This window comes from Pangasianodon hypophthalmus, chromosome 6 (assembly GCF_027358585.1).
Source record: "Pangasianodon hypophthalmus isolate fPanHyp1 chromosome 6, fPanHyp1.pri, whole genome shotgun sequence".
NCBI lineage: Eukaryota > Metazoa > Chordata > Actinopteri > Siluriformes > Pangasiidae > Pangasianodon > Pangasianodon hypophthalmus.
In genome coordinates, this window is record NC_069715.1 from 18,315,100 (window position 1) to 18,332,403 (window position 17,304).

A 17,304-nucleotide genomic window follows, 5' to 3' on the forward strand; every position below is an offset into this window, starting at 1 on the left:
TGCCTCCGGTCATGATTCAATCATGGATGCTCCAGCACCACAAATTGTCAGCCAATTTCAATCCTTTCTTGGATTGCTTAATTACTATTTAAGCAATCAAGGAAGGATTCATTTCCAAACATTGCTTCCCTGCTGAAACCCCAGCATAAACTGCTGTATCCTGAGAAAAACTGGAGTTGGACATCTGAATGCCAGAAGGAATTTAAAAGATCAAAAGAGACACTGCTGAAATCAAAAGCCCTGATTCATTTTGATCCTTGTCTTCCAATCCAGGTGGCCTGTGATGTTTCCCCATATGGTGTGCAGGCTGTCTTTTCCCACATCATGCCAAATGGTCAAGAGAGGCCAATCGCTTTTGCTTCCAGGAATCTGAGTAAAGCAGAGGCAAACTATGCACAGACTGAACAAGAATCGTTGAGCATTGTGTTTGGTGTGCGCAATTTTCATCAATACATTTTTGGAAGGAATTTACTTTGCTGACAGATCACTACCGTCTCACTTTAATTTTCAGCCCATATAATGGCATACCCTCACTCGCTGCTTATAGGATGCAGAGGTGGGCTTTGTTGTTATCTGGACACGCCTATGACGTCAAGTATCAAAAATCGGAATTGAATTGCAATGCAGATGGATTGTCTGGACTGCCACTCTTAGACAGTATAAAGGACACACCTGTGGCTGGAAATTTCTCTTCAGACAAGTGGAAAGGGCACCAGTAATGGCTGGCCAGGTACACAAGGGCATGTGCAATGACCCATTGCTGTCTAGCGTCATGGATATCGTTATGACAGGCAAGGGTGAGAACTTTGACCGGAATGTGAAACCATACCTCTCTTGATGGCATGAACTTTCTGTGCAGTCTGGCTGTTTGCTGTGGGGAAGGAGAGTCATTATTCCACCGGCTCTGTGTAAACCAGTTCTGAAACAGCTACAGCCAGGACACTGTCAAGTGGTCTGAATGAAGGTGATCGTCAGAAGTTATTTCTGCTGGCCAGGAGTGGATGGACCAATTGAGGAAAAGGTAGGACATCATGCAAGAGCATATGCAATGTACCACAACTGGCACCGCCGTACCTGTGCGAGTTCCCAGAGAAACCATGGCATCACGTTCAGGTAGATTTTGCATGCCCAAAGGAGGATAGAATGCTGTTAATTTCTGTTGATGCACACAGTAAGTGGCCTGAGGTGACTATTATGAGATCTACCGCAGCTGATAAAACAGTCGAGGGACTTGGGGAAATCTTTAGTAGATTAGTAAAGCTTGTCTCGGACAATGGTCCCCAATTTACATCTCAGGAGATGGCCACATTTCTTCATGCAAATTGGGTGTAACAGTGAGCATCCAAGGAACGGGAGGAGGTTGCCGACTTCACAGACTAAATGCCTGACAGTGTTCAGTCTTCTTCAGTACCCATCACTGAGTCCATTAGACCTCAGATTCACAGTCTTCTCAGAAACCAACATCACCTGATGTACAGACGGAGAATGGAAACTAAGTCTGACGACTGCTGGTATGCTCCCATACAGGATACCAGCAGTCTTCTTAGTTTCCATTCTCCATCTGTACAACAGGTGATGTTCACTTCTTGGATTATACATAATTAAGGGCTTACCTTTTTACTTCGGGGCAGAATAATATCCAAGGGTAAGCTAGGGTCTGTGGTAGTCTTTCCTCTTTCCCAGGGACTTAGATTTTTGTTCACATAAAAAAGAGAATTCTACAGAAGGACTGAAAGTTCTAAGTTAATGGACATTTTAAAAAATTTTTTATTCATGATGTGTTATGTTAAAGAGAAGTAACTGTGCAACAAAAACAGAAAATATATATGTTAATAGGAATGCGGATAAGGAGGTACAGGTGTTACAGTTTAATTTGTATTCTTATGTTATTTGGGGCACAAAGAGTAAGAGGGGAGGAAATGTTATTTGGTTAGTTGTAGTTCTAACTACATTTCCTATACAGCACTGTGTTACAATATGCTTCCGATGTTACTTCGGAAAAGAGGGAAAAGTAAAAGAGAAGAGGAACTACATGTACACGTGTGTGAGTCATGCTTACCTGCAAAGTCCATTATTTTCCCCTATAAATATACTACATATGTACATTCCTGTTATACTTAATAATAATCTATCCTAGAGTAAGCCGTGTGGCAAGCAGAATAAAAGATCATTTCCGAGTCCAATTTTTGTAAATCATGCCACAGGTCAGTTAATCCCAATTCTTGTAATATGTTGTTCACAAGTTTTTCTGTATAGCTCTTTCACCTTATTTTAGCTGGGTTTCTTGCTAGAACACTATATTCACCTTCTCTCTTCATCTTAGCTATTTAATGGAATTATGTACCCTGGCCAGGTTTATTGTTTGTACATTATAATACTGGTAATACATGGAACTCAAGCATACTACTATCCTGGACCTGTACACAAGCCAGTGACCTCCAACTGTTTCCCAAGGGTTTTCTCCTTGATCTTCGTTTTCCTCTTGTGAATTGGTTCCAGCCGGAATTCCTGCTTTCTCAAATCCTCCAGCTTGCAAGGCAATGCGAATAATGACCCTGTGTGTGTGTGTTTGTGTGTGTTTGTGTGCATGTGTGTATGTGTGTGTGGGATAGATGCACGTGCAGTTAGGCATTTTATTAGAAATGCAGGCAGACAAATCCAGACATGAATCCAAATCGGGAACGGGAAACAGGCAGAGGTCAGGTGATCAGCAAACAGCAATGTCCACGTTAATCCAAACACAGAAACCAGGAAACAAAAAAAAGATCAAGAACTGGAGTAACATGACACAGAAAAAAATGGCTCAGTATAGACAGGCCGGTAAACACTGAACAATACTTCGTACAAAACAGAGAAACACAAGGGTTTAAATACACAAACTAATTAAAGGGAAAACTGAAAACAGATGTGAGTAATAAAGACACATGAGGGAAACAACCAGTGACTGGACATGGGTGGAGACAGGATATGAACCAAAACAAAACACACGTGGCAAAGTAGACAAACACATGACAACACGGAAGTTGTACTTTTTTAGATTATGGTGAATTTTAAAAAATTGTTATAGCTAAGGGTGATCTGCAAGCATGATTTTGAATCAATTTTTTTTTTGTTCTTTATTAAAATTGAAAGCCGATCTTATTTTTACCCTATTTAATAACCATTGTCCTTTTCCACTCTCTAACCCTGTAATATCTCTTTTCCAGCTCCCGTAAACAAAACTACATGATGAACTCTGCCAGACAGTCTGGTCTACACCACTACTATAGCAGGAAGAGGAGGACATTACTACACTTCACCTACTAGAAAGCAGTCACACTGAAACTTACATTCTTTTCTGATGAGACTAGTGGATTTCTGTCAGAGCAACACAGCCCTTTCAAAATGAGACTGATCAAAACCTTAACAGGAAGGAGTGAAAGAAAGTTAAAAAAAAAAAGTAGCTATTTACGTTTCATGAGCATGCAGGTTTTATAATTTATTCTAGTGCTATGATATCTCCTAAGGCATGTCTCACAAAGCAGGATTTCACACCCATCTGTTGCCATCTGTGACAATAATGCAAATGTTAATATTATATTTGGTTTGACTGAATATATGTGACCATAAACCTGTAGCCTGTAGAAGTTACTGTAATGCTTTACCAGTTTTGCTTGACTTGTACACCTGCTGGAGGACGAGGCCACAAGTTCAGAGACTATGGAGGACTTGATTGTTTTAGAATACAGTGCTATGCAGAAGTCTTAGGCACCCTATTATATGTTTTATCGCATCAGTAAAAAAGAGCAATTTTTAGATTTTCAAACATTTTTTCCTCAGAAAAAAAATATATATATTGAAATATATTGATTGAAATGTAGACTTTCAGATTTAATTCAAGGGGTTTAACGAAAATATTGCATTAACTCTTTAGGAATTACAACCATTTTTTACAGAGCCCCTCAATTTTCACAGGCTCAAAAGTAATTGGACAATTGACTGATAAGCAGATTCATGGCCAGGTGTGGCCTGTTTCCTTGTTATTCCATGACAAACTAAGGAGACAAAAGGTCTGGAGTTGATTCCAAATGTTGAATTTACATTTGATAGCTGTTCATGGGAACTCTCAATATGCGGCCAAAAGATGTTTCAATGCAAGTGAAGGAGGCCATCATTAGGCTGAAAAAATAAAACAGACCTATCATCAAGATAGCAGAAAATTTAGTAGTGGCCAAATCGACAATTTAGTACATTCCTAAACAGAAGAAATGTGCTGGCAAGCTCAGCAACACTAAAGGCCTGGAAGACCATGGAAGACAACTAAAGTAGATGATCACAGAATTCTTTCCTTGATGAAGAAGAACCCCTTCACAACATCTAGCCAAGTCAAGAACACTCTGGAAGAGGTATGCATATCTTTTTCATAGTTTACATTCAAGAGAAGCCTTCATGAATGCAAATACCTCAAAATGCAAGCCACTGGTAACACTCAAGAGCAGAAAGGCCAGATTAGATCTGACCAGGTCTGATGCAATATTAACTTGTACCAGAATGATGGGAGGAGAAGAGTATGGAAAAGGAAAGGAAGGGCTCATGATGCAAAGCATACCACATCATCTGTCAAACATGTTGAAGGAGTGTTATGGCATGGGCATGTATGGCTGCCATTGGAACTGGGTCACTTGTGTTTATTGATGATGTGACTGCCAATAGTAGCAGGTAGCAGGATGAATTCTGAAGTGTATAGAGCTATACTTTCTGCTCAGATTTAGTCAACTGCTGCCAAACCAATAGGACAGCGCATCACAGTACAGATGGATAATGACCCAAAATGTACCGCAAAAGCAACCCAAGGCAAAGAAATAAAATTAAATGTTATTAAATGTCCTATGACCTCAACCCAATTGAGCATGCTTTTCACTAACTGAAGACAAAACTGAGGCAGAATGCCCCACAAACAAGCAGCAACTGAAGGTGGCTGCAGTAAAGGCCTGGCAAAGCCTCTCAAGGGAGGAAACTCAGCATTTGATGATGAAAATTTATGATTATGTTAGTTTGTCCAATTACTTTTCAGCCTGTAAAATGGAGGGACTCTGTAAAAGATGGCTGTAATTCCTAAACGGTTAATGTTTAATTAAGGTTAATTAAGGTTAAGTTTTGTTAAACCCCTCAAACTAAAACATCTTCATTGCTTCATTTCAAATCCATTGTGGTGGTGTACAGAGGCAAAATTATGAAAACTATGCCACTGTCCAAATTTTTATGGACTGACATGGACTGACTTATTGGACTGAGCATCTCCAAAATGGCAGGTCTTGTGGGGTGCTTCCAGTAGACAGTGGTTAGTACCTACCAAAATTGGTCCAAGGAAGGACAACCAGTGAACCGGCAACAGGTGTCAGAACACACAGTGCACCGCAGCTTGCTGCTTGTGAGGCTGCATAGCTGAAGACCAGTCAGAGTGCCCATCCTGACCCCTGTACACTGCCAAAAAGTGCCTACAATGGGTACATGAGCATCAGAACTGAACAATTGAGCAATGAAAAAAGGTGGCCTGGTCTGATGAATCATGTTTTCGTTTACATCATGTGGACTGCCAGATTTGTGTGTGTCATGTAGCTGGGGAAGAGATAGCACCAGGATGCACTATGGGAAGAAGGCAAGCTGGTGGAGGCAGTGTGATGCTCGGGGCAATGTTCTGCTGGGAAATCTTGGGTCCTGGCATTCACGTGGATGTTACTTTGACATGTACTAGCTACGTAAACAGTGTCATAGACCAAGTACACCTCTTCATGGCAACGGTATTCCCTAATGACAGTGGCCTCTTTCAGCAGGATAATGCACCCTGCCACACTGCAAAAATGCTTTGAGAAACATGACAAAGTGTTCAAGGTGTTGACTTGGCCTCCACATTCCCCAGATCTCAATCCGATCAAGCATCTGATCGGATCAAGGAGGACCCACCTCACAACTTACAGGACTTAAAGGATCTGCTGCTAACATCTTGGTGCCAGATACCACAGCACACCTTCGGAGGTCATGTGGAGTCCATGCCTCGACAGGTCAGAGCTGTTTTGGTGGCACAAGTGGGACCTACACAATATTAGGCAGGTGGTGTGTGTGTTTCAAGGGGGGATATATTAGGTAGCAAGTGAACAGTCATTTCTCAAAATTGATGTGTTAGAAGCAGGAAAAATGGGCAAGCGTAAGGAGCTGAGTAGCTTTGACAAGGGCAAATTGTGATGGCTAGATGACAGGGTCAGCATTTCTGCAAAATGGCAGGTCTTATTGGGTGTTCCTGGTATGCAGTGGTTAGTGCCTACCAAAGGTGGTCCAAGGAAGGATAACCAGTGAAGACCAAAGGCTAGCCCATCTATTCTGATCCCACAGAATCCTGTAGCACAAATTGCTGAAATTGGCTGTGATAGAAAGGTGCATCGCAGCTTGCTGCGTATGGGACTGCGTAGCCATGGACCAGTCAGAGTGCCCATGTTGATTGTCTGAAGGTGGCCATGTTTTTGAAGTAATTCAGTGATGATTAAATATCCAGTTGTGAACTAGTCCTAAGATTTCTGGCCAATCTTAACAAATTTGGTATCAGACTACTCAGGAAAAGGTAAAACTGAAATAATGATCAAAAACTATCTTTGTACTTTGAGATACATGTCAATCAATTTTAATGAGGCGGAGCCAAATTTGCTCATACAGTTGTAAGTCATGATTGCTTGCAAGGATTCGAATTAAACTTGAAATGCATACAAAGGACAAGGTTCTAAGATCATTTGCAAAGATTGGAGTGTGGTCTTTGTTTAGCTCAGAACTATTTCTCAGGACCTGTAAAGCCAATTAAGCTGAAATTTTGTACGCTGCAATGAGGTCCTTATCTGTATGGGGAATTTTGATGTTGATTACTTAAAAAACATGGCCATCATTGACCAATCAGATTTCAGCAGGCATTTGACAGGGTTAAAGAACTATTTTCACAAAGCTTGAATGGTAAGTTTTGGTAGGGGTCTATTAGTATCTGATGCAATTACATTTCTTGGAAAATAAGGTGTATAAAGAAATTTATTTGTTAGCCAGATTCTGCTTTTGGACCATTTAGCCATTCAAATGTTTGATAATTTGTGTAAGTCAAATTTATGTTAATTTGCATAATTTTATTAAGGTTGCATTTAAGTAAGATTGCGTTGGCCAATTTGAGTAAAACTGCATTAGATCGTGCTGATTGTGCTGATACATGCTGATACGTGCTGATACATGAACATCAATTACAAGTTTCATGACAACTAATTTTAGCTGAATGTTAACCTTTTCAAATGCCTGCTGAAAACTGATTGACTGAAGGCAGTCATGTTTTTAAGTAATTAGAATAATGACCTCAGAATAATGTCCGGTATAAGTTTTGAGTGAATCCATGCAAGCAATAATGAGTTACTCTGTTAAACTGTTTGAATAGAATTATGCTAATTAATCCTAGGACTTTCACTCACTAACTCACTCACCCACACACACAGCATTTTATTCCCCAGGGTCCAAAAGTGTGCCATCTTCATCTTTCTATGTCAGCTGAAGAGATATATGCATTTTTAGTTATAGCACCCCCTATGGGCCCATTCTTATGAAATTTGAGGGGTAACCAGAGTGTCTTACTAGTTCAAAGAAATAGGACTGCATTCAGAAGATATGGCTCTTACATACATGTTTGTTTAATAGATTATTTTAAAAAAATGCAACCCACCTTTGCAACAGATTAAAATGTAATTCAGATTGGCTTTACCTGGTTTACTCTATTCTGATTGGTTACATTTACATGCAGCCTAATAATCTGTCAAATAGAAGAATAATAACCATGTGAACTTGACATTTGATTACTTTTTAATCGAAATCAGTTGTTATTTTTGAATAAATATATGTTTTATATCAAATACTGAAAACATATAATGTTCAAAAATAGCCTGAAGAATAACTCACATGCACTTATCTCTGCTGAGAACAAACATGTCCAAACTTTGCACAGAATCTTGCAGCATAAGTAGTGAAATTAACTTTCACTGTAGGACTTATGATATTTGAGATATGAGACAAAGCATGAAATGCTTTGCTATAGTGCCACAATTAGGCTGATTGGGCTCATCTCTCTTGCCTGGCTGTAGGGCCTACGGTTTGGTCAGCATGATCAGTTTTAGTGGAGGAAGAAGAAGAAGAAGAAGAAGAAAAATCCTAACAAAAACAATAGGGTTACAAGCACTATTTGCCTGGCTCCCCAATTATAGCTGCAAGCAGTGATTTGCAGGGTACAAGCAAACTTCACAATTAGCTCACCAATGTGCCCAAGTCATTCCATTTCATGCAGAACAATAACAAGACAGCAGACGAACATAGTTATCAAGTTTTGGGTTTGGCCGATGGTGGCCATTTTTTTTTAAAAGTAATTAGGTCATCATCAAAAATCCATTTGCAGATTCAGCTTACCAAATTTCAGCTTGATGCGACTTACATTTCCTGAGAAACAGATATCTGAGCGTAACTCAGCGTAACGTCCCTCTGTGTGTAAATTTCACCGTGCATCTTATTTTCCAAGAAATATGTTTTGTAAGTCAAAACATAAATACCACCCCCCCACACCCCCCGGCCCCCCTGGCCAATTTGAGTGACATTGCAGCAGATAGAATTGGGTCCCTACCCAAACCTACCACTCAAGTTATGTGACATTGTTAACTCTTTCAAATGCCTGCTGAAAACTGATGGACCGATGGCAGCCATGTTTCTTAAGTAATTAGGTCAACTTCAGAAATGCCCTTACAGGATAAATAGGCAGAATCCCAAAGTGCATATAGATAAGATCTCATTTATATGGAAATATTGCAAAAAGGGCATCAGGGCTTCATCACTCTAGGAGATTTATATAGAGGAGGTATAATGAAATCCTTTGATAACCTATCACAACAATATGGCTTCAATAAATCTCACAAATGTAGATACTGTCAATTATGACAAGCACTGAAGCAATTATTTAGGCCATACATAAGGGCTCCCAGGTCAGCAGAATCCTGGAAATAGCTGGGGGAGGACGGGAGGCATCTAAGTATTATAATCTGAAGATGAGTGGGGTAGAAAACAAAACTATGACAGCACTTAAAGGAGTATCGGAAAGAGATTTGGGGATTCAATTTGATGACCAAGCCTGGGGAAAAAAATGTGATTCTGGATGCAAGCATTCCAGAGATGTAAGAGTAAAGCTGATACCATTTAAAATACTACAGCGGTTTCATTGGACCCCCAGCAGGTGTTGAGAATGTAATGGGATATTTCTGTCAAAGAAACCCTGGGGGACATAGGGGTGTTATCTGGACTGTTTATGGCCCACAGAGAGTGGACGGCAACTGCGGTAATGATTGGACAACAGATTCTTCTCAGGAGTTGGAGGAATCTGGGAAGTCCTGCATTGGAGAAATGGATTATTGAGTTCAGAAATGTTGCGGCTTATGAACATATGCCATACAGGGATTATAAGGAAGAAAAATACCTGTCAAAGTGGGACACATATTTCACACATGGCAATATAGATAATAAGTTACAAGGGAATATGTCCTTGGACATATGCTGTACATATGTTATTAGTGGTACATTGGAAAGGCAATCAAGAGCCATGCTTTCCATATTACAGAAGTGTTTTAAGTTGTAAGGATTTCCTCAGATGGTTTGGATAGGAGCCTGGGGAATGGGATGAGGGGTGTAAGATATATTTTTGTATTGATTGTTACAAAGGAGTTGTGTAACTTTTTGGAAAATAAAAAATTCAAGTCATAAAAGAATGCCTATACAGATTAGTACCAAATTTGTATGGTACACCGTACCAAATTTCAGCTTGATTGGACTCATGGTTGCTGATGTTAGCTCTGCCCCTTTAATGACAGTGCACCAAAGTGTGCACATGACCTCAGAATATCATCTTATATATGACTTTCAAGTTTCTACTTGAAAATCCACTTGAGTTACAGCTGTTTAAGTAAATTAGGCTCTGCCTTGTTAAGAATTGATTGACACGTGGTGGCCATATTGTTTAAAAAAGTCAACATTTTTTGATAGCTATTGAAGTTCATACTCTGCTGAAATACACGGGGAGTGTATTTTTTATGTTGAAAATGTTTAATTAATTTTGAAGGCATCTTTGCTTTACAGCATTTTTCACATGTTCCTAAGACTTCTGCATAGTATTTTTCAAGTGAAGGCAGGCAATAACTTCAAATGTGAAAAGATGCAAACAAACTTGGCTAGGACACATGCAAAAGGATATATATTTATACATTACTATGTTACTGCCTTTCCTTTTAACAACATTTAGTGGTGTATTAATATATTTTTCAAAATTCCTGTTATGATACCTTCTCTCTGTGTGGGACGTGATGTTACACTGGAGCCAACATAATCACAGAATTTCACACAGCTTCAAATGAGAAATAGACTTAGTCATATGTATTTACACTCACTGCACACGTTAGGAGCACTATACTAATACAGGGTAGGGCCTCCCTTTGATCTCAATACAGCCTCTTCGTGGCATGGATTCCACAAGATGCTGGAAACATTCCTTTGAGATTCTGGTCAATGTTGACCAGAATCTCAAAGGAATTCAGACCCTTGCATCACACAATTCCTGCAGATTTTTCAGGTGCACTTTCATGCTGTGAATCTCCCTTTCTACCACATCCCAAAGGTGTTCTATTGGATTCAGATCTGGTGACTGGGAAGGCCACTGGAGAACATTGAACTCGTTCATGAAACCAGTTTGAAACGAACTCTGCTTTGTGACATGGTGCATTATCATGTGGGAAGTAGCCTTTAGACAATGAGTAAATTGTAGCCATGAAGGGATGAATATGATCAGCATGGTTGGGTCCATGGAGTCTTGCTGTTGGTGCCAAATTCAGACCCTACCATCAGTGTGCCTCAGCAGAAATCTAGCTTCATCAGATCAGCCTATGGTTTTCAAGTCTTCAACCGTCCGAGCCTGTGCCCACTGAAGCCTCAGCTTTCTGTTCTTGGCTGACAGAAGTGGAACCCTACGTGGTCTTCTGCTGTTGTAGCCCATCTTGAAATGCATTCTGAGATGCTCTTCTGCTCACCACAATTGTACAGGGTGGTTATCTGAGTTACTGTAGCCTTTCTGTCAGCTGACCAGTCTGGCCATTGTCTGTTGATCTCTCTCACCAACAAGGCGTCTCCGTCTGCAGAACTGCTGCTTACTGGATGTCTTTTCTTTATTGCACCATTCTGTGTAAACAAAGTGACTGTTGTGCATGAAAATCCCAGCACTTATAGAAATACTCAAACTAGCCCATCTGGCACCAACAATCATGCCATGGTCAAAATCACTGAGATCACTTTTTTCCAATTCTTGGTTGATGTGACATTGTCTGAAGCTGCATGATTTTATGCATTGCATTGCTGCCACATCATTGGTTGATTAGATAACCGCATGAATGAGTAGGTGTACAGGTGTTCCTAATAAAGTGTTTGGTGAGTGTACATACAGTTGTAAAGAACAAGCTTACGACACATCCTCATAACTACCAAAGGAGGTCATCAAAGGAGCTACCAGCAGTAGGGTCAGAATATCTCCCTAGACACATACTATGGAAGTCCACCCATTATTGATAGAGGGCCAGTTTTCTGCCCAAGTACATTCATGTGGACTCTCTCCTGTCCTTTTTAGGTTACATTTTTTTGGGTATGCTGCAAAAATATCAGTTCTTCATTTCTTTCCAGTATGCCTAATCATGAAAACAGGAAATAGCAACTACTTTGCATGATAATTTATTATTATGACTTGATCTGCACTCAAGATATTATTCTCAGGAATAATGAAGGAAAAGTCAATGCATTATTCTGTGGTCACTCTAATATGGCAGTGGTAATTAAAATTAACTGATGCAGACACAGTCTGCAATATAACTATTGCATTTCACTTTGTCAAATTTGTAATGTATAGTTTTCAGATTTTTCTCATTAGTAGGTTGACACCTTAGTAACCAGACAACTTTATTCTTCTTTAATATCTTATTGCCACAATTCAACTGTTCAGCAAGGCTGATAAGCTGAGACATTCAGCTCTACTCTAAGTTGCTTTGGCAAGAAAACATTTGGAAAATTAATTATTGTGAATAATTGTGTCAACAATCTTGTAATCTTTTTAAGTATATGGACCAAAATAACTTTTACAGCTTTTAAAATAACGTAGTTTCTAAAAAAACAGTTTTCAGATGTTCTACAGTTTTAAGCTTTTTTTTTTCTCAAGAAAACTGTGAATCTATTCTTAAACTTTACTAATTATTGCATTTTTTCCTCTACCAAAGTAAGTTGCACAAGACTTTTTCATGCTTCAGGCATTTGTTTGTCACAAACACCTCACTTCTATATGCACACAAATGCATTAATTATAGCCTTATAATTATCTATACAAATGCAATCATAGCTGACTTGTCTCATGAGTTATAGCAGATCGACTTGTGAGACACGTCAACCATGATTATATTGTTAGGGTTTTTTTTTTTTTTTTTTTTTTTTTAAATCTGATGTGTAGTCAGAAAGCCAGGGTTTTATTTTTAAATCTGATGTGTAGTCAGAAATGCAGGATATATTGAACCTGCTTCATGAGACAGGCCTCCTTGAGTCAATCCTACATCCTTTAAGTATGTACCAAATTGTAAAATCTACTCAAGGAAGTAGGAGATAGGACAGTTTGTAGATAAAGTACACAGGTGTTTCCTATAAGTCTTTATTATTTTGGCACATGATGTAATCTTATGGTAATATGACCCTACATCTCCCAAAAAAACTAATTTCAATAAATAATACAATAATAAGAAATGGGAATGAATAAAATCATTGGACGACAGTCAGTAAAAATAATTCTTGCTTTAAAAATGAAGTTGATTGTGTTAATAAATTTGAGTAGAGTCTTGTTTAGGCTAAAGCAAACACTTAAGCATGTGAAATAATGTTTTAATTGAGGTTAATTCTTTGTGTAGGCCTAATCTCTGTTTTGTATATGCAGATAAGTTATACAGTTAATAAGGCTAGGTAACGTAATTAATAAGCGAATTTACTTTTAGTGAGCAAGAACATCGCATTTGGCAAATATGTTCGTGCCTGATTCCTCCTGCCCTTGTATATTTTGCTTGCATTCTTTCCTTAATTCATTAGAGGGAGAATCTAAGAAGCAAGGAAAAGAAACATGAAAGTGCAATTAAAAAAATAATCATCCAGAGATGTCAGACATCAGTCGTGGATTTGTTTTCTCTCTCTTGTAATAAACTAAATTCAGCCTATTTATGTAATTACCACACTGTGATGTTCTACCAGATCAGTGATGGTCATGATGATTTGTGCTGATAATGGAATCAAGGATATAGTGGAGTGCACATGAGCCTATGCAGAGAGGAATATTAAATCTCTAATCGTTTCCAAGATGAAGTGAATAATGCATAACAGTGATTATGATTATGTCCTTGCTGTTTTGTGTCTATGAATTCTATTTGTGATGATTTGATGTGGTGCTCTGTTCATTCATTTTAAACCAATATCATGATGTATTTATTTGTGAGTATGAATGCAAAGAAACAAAATAAGGCCACAAAACTCAGATGTTTATGGTAAATGGTACTCCATGTAACCTATTTAAAATGCACACTGTAAGCAGTGGGAATGTGTGATATATGTATGGTTTTTCATTGTGTTTAGAGAAAACTACCATACCCACCTTAACCCCTTGTGATGTCCTCCCACTCTATAACTGTTCCTACTGAGAATCATATTTGGACAGAAGTGAAGGTTAAGCAGCATTCACAAGGAACACTATCCATAAAATAAAATGCACCACTACCATCAATTTCAATGAGAATGATGCATTAAGAGACTGCTCACACCAACACATGCCACTGTGTAAAAATTATACTCTGCAGTCTGTTAAAAAGGTTCACTATAGTTGAACTTATGGCAGAATATACACAAATGTACACAGTAAGGGGAAATAAGTATTCAGACACATATTTTTTTCAAGTATTTTGTTTTTGTTATTTAATATATATCCAGCGCATACATCCACTTCATGTTTACACATATAATATATTGTACTTCTAAATATGGACAAAAATCATGCATTCATAAGCATAAAGATATGTTTAAAAAACATTATAAGGGAAAACGTATTTGGACACTATATTTTAAAAGAAATTAAATATGTATACAAAGTGGGGTCCAAAAGTCTGAAGCACATTGAAAAACCAAAGAAAACAAAGAAAGCAAATAATATCTTGAAAGTTTAGCATCTTGAATATTTAATATTCAATATTCTGCACTATTTCTAGGTTCCATTTAATATGAGCAAATTTGTGATATTGACAAAAGGTCAGATTTTCCTCTTGCCTAATCTTGTCTATTGAAGCATGTTTTCAGATGACGTGGCAATGGATTTGATCTAAAATGGATCATAAGGTTTTGCTCAAACTTTTGGATTCCATGGCAGCTCGACTGCACACTGTCATTAAAGCAGAAAGGGGATATACAAAGTCAAAAGACTTTGTATGTAAATTGTATGTATGACTTTTGTGTGTAAATTTGAAGTGGATATATACACTGAAAGTATATTAAATAACAGAAGTGTCTGAATACTTATTTCCCTTCACTGTATGTCATTCATTTTGGTTTTGAGGAAAATGAAACAGAAATAAATAAGGTTGTCAGCCTATAATCAAAGCTGTATACTGTTATAATTTTTTTTTTCTTCAAGGGTTTTTTAAGGGTTTACTGGATAAGTGTGCTAAGCTTTCAAAAAAGGTTCAACTTTATACCTTTATGAGAGCAAACTGCTACATACAACCTTACCCCAAAGGGACAACCAAAAAGCCATAAGATTCTAAATTGGGGTTCTAAAGGAAGAGTGTACCATCAGCACATCTGGACACTTTTTTTGAGGGATACCAAAAAGTCCTTGTGAATGCAGTCTTACATGGTCACTATTTGTGTGGATGTATGAATGGATAGATAGATAGATAGATAGATAGATATTCCGCTATAAAATGGAAATAAAGAACTGTCCAAACTTTAAAAATGTTTCTCTTAATGTGTTCATTTTGCATGAATTTCTCAGAAATAAAAATGAAATATGGCCAGATCATAACAATGGATTACTGCATCTGAACCAATTTTATTTTTGTAATAATCTATAGCAGAGTAGAATTGGACATACTATTTTAACAAGGATTTACTGGATAAGACACACACTTTTCATTCAAATTTTGCTACTGAATGCCATATCAGATCTTAGTCCATCTTAATTTGACCAACCACAGAAAACAGCCAGAGCAAAGACTATCATTTGGAGTGGTGTGTGGTTGCAGGTCCAGTGCTGGCCTGAGTTACAGTAATCATAAATGCAGCAATGGTAACTTAAGGAGATGTTGGTCCCATAGATGATGTGATTATCTTTCTTTAGGCATTTGTCCTCTGGTATGCAGCCCTTGATAAAGACTCCACTGTAATCTCCATAATGCCCATTTGCAGTGAAACACTGCTGTCCAGGTAGACATTCAGTCAAAACATGCTTACATGGTTTGTTAACAAATTGCATTGGACAGTAGTGACAAAGTAGTTTTCCACAGTGCAGACCAGGAAGGAAAATCAGACACACACAAAAGGCAAAACATTTGTACTTTAGGGGAAATCTACTGGACAACCAAGCCTTCTCTGACTGTTTCATTTTCTCTTCTTCCAACCTACAACAAAATGAGCCTAAAATTAAAGGTATATCTGGTGGCAACAAAAAGAGAGCTTGCTGAAGATGCTTGACTAAAGAGCAAGATGCACCACCATTTGTTGTATGACAACACATTACAATTACATTTGAAAGGATAATGCCGCGTCTCAGCTTAGCCCTTAGGTTAATTAGTGGAAAAGCACAACAGGTGCAGAAATTTATCTCTATTGCTATAATGAGCAGTCTAGGCCTGTCTGAATAGATTCTAAGCATCACATTAATAGTTATGACTAAACCTGATCTACAAATAAACAGAAAGTGATTTGCAAATATAAAATGAGCTCCACAAATGAATAAAACAAGATGCACAAATGCTTTTGTAATTCACAAATAAGTATTTGGTTCACAAATATTTTTGGAATGCATCTCATTAATCATATTATTTATTCATTGAATCAGCTTTTATATGTAAATTACTCCATGTGCAGTTATGCATCACATGGCATTTGTTAATTTATTCATGGATATCTGAAACATTTCTCATGTTGACTCATGCAGTTCAATACATGAATGGTCTGTTCAATGGTCTTTTAACACCTGAATACTACAATATATAATAATAAAATAAAATACATAATATTATTGTGAAATATCAGTAAATTTCATAATATGAAAATACAGATAATTTAATGATTATATTTAATATTTCTTTCAAATTACATCAAAATAACATTTTTTGTTTTACAAGTTCTTTCTTTATTTGTTTGTTTCCATGTTAAGATACATTTCCAGATGGCATTTTTCCAAACCACTATTTTGTTTTTCAAAAGGACACTTTTCAGGACCAGGAGGCTTTGTGTCAATCGATGACATTAGGGAGATACCAAACTGGTGATCTTCACAAATTGCAATTGATTACTTTTCTCTCTATCTTGTGGTAGAATTGATAAGAATTTAACATGGAAGACTCCAGTTTCATTCAGCAAGGTTCATCCATACAAAACACTGAGCCACCACTGCCCTATAAAATAAATTGATGCCTGAGGTAATGCTTAAACCCAGGTCCACTAATTAACTAGGGAGGGGTCTAACCCATCAACCACTGGGGAATAGTGCATGTTCCCTTAAGATTGTACTGAGAAACATTTAAATAGTGTTCCTGGAAAACTGATTTCCCCTTGGTATAATACAACTATTGTGGATTTATTTATTATACTATACTATTTTGAAGCTAGTAATTTGTCCTAGTTTTATCAATTCTTGAGTTTTAACAAATTTTATCCATAGAAAACACTGTTACACAGATAAAACGGAGAATGGATTTACCTGGAGCCCTGAGAAAAGTGTTTTCTCCTTGTATATTACAGTATATTTAAAGCACTACAAAGATGCTGGTGAGGTATTTTAATGTCATCATTACATATAACCATATAGCCCCTGTGCACATGCTTTTACACTGAGAACACTGGGCAACAGATTTAACCAGAGCCTTGTGGTTTTCTAGGCCAAAAGCTGTTAAATGAAAATGTAACTCAGATACATTACTACAAATACTGTAGGATATC

The 17,304-nt window shown here is 37.7% G+C and overlaps 1 protein-coding gene across 7 annotated transcripts in view; it reads left to right on the plus strand.

Annotated features, from left to right (window-relative positions):
* reln (reelin) overlaps nucleotides 1-14,739 on the plus strand; it is a 438,322-nt gene extending 423,583 nt beyond the window's left edge. For all 7 annotated transcript variants that reach the window (XM_026932718.3, XM_053234671.1, XM_053234670.1 and 4 more), the window contains one exon: nucleotides 3,207-14,739. In XM_026932718.3, coding sequence (XP_026788519.2) covers nucleotides 3,207-3,306 — 100 coding nt within the window. In that variant the 3' untranslated portion in view covers nucleotides 3,307-14,739. The remainder of the gene's footprint in view (nucleotides 1-3,206) is intronic.
* The last annotated feature ends 2,565 nt before the right edge of the window (nucleotides 14,740-17,304 follow it).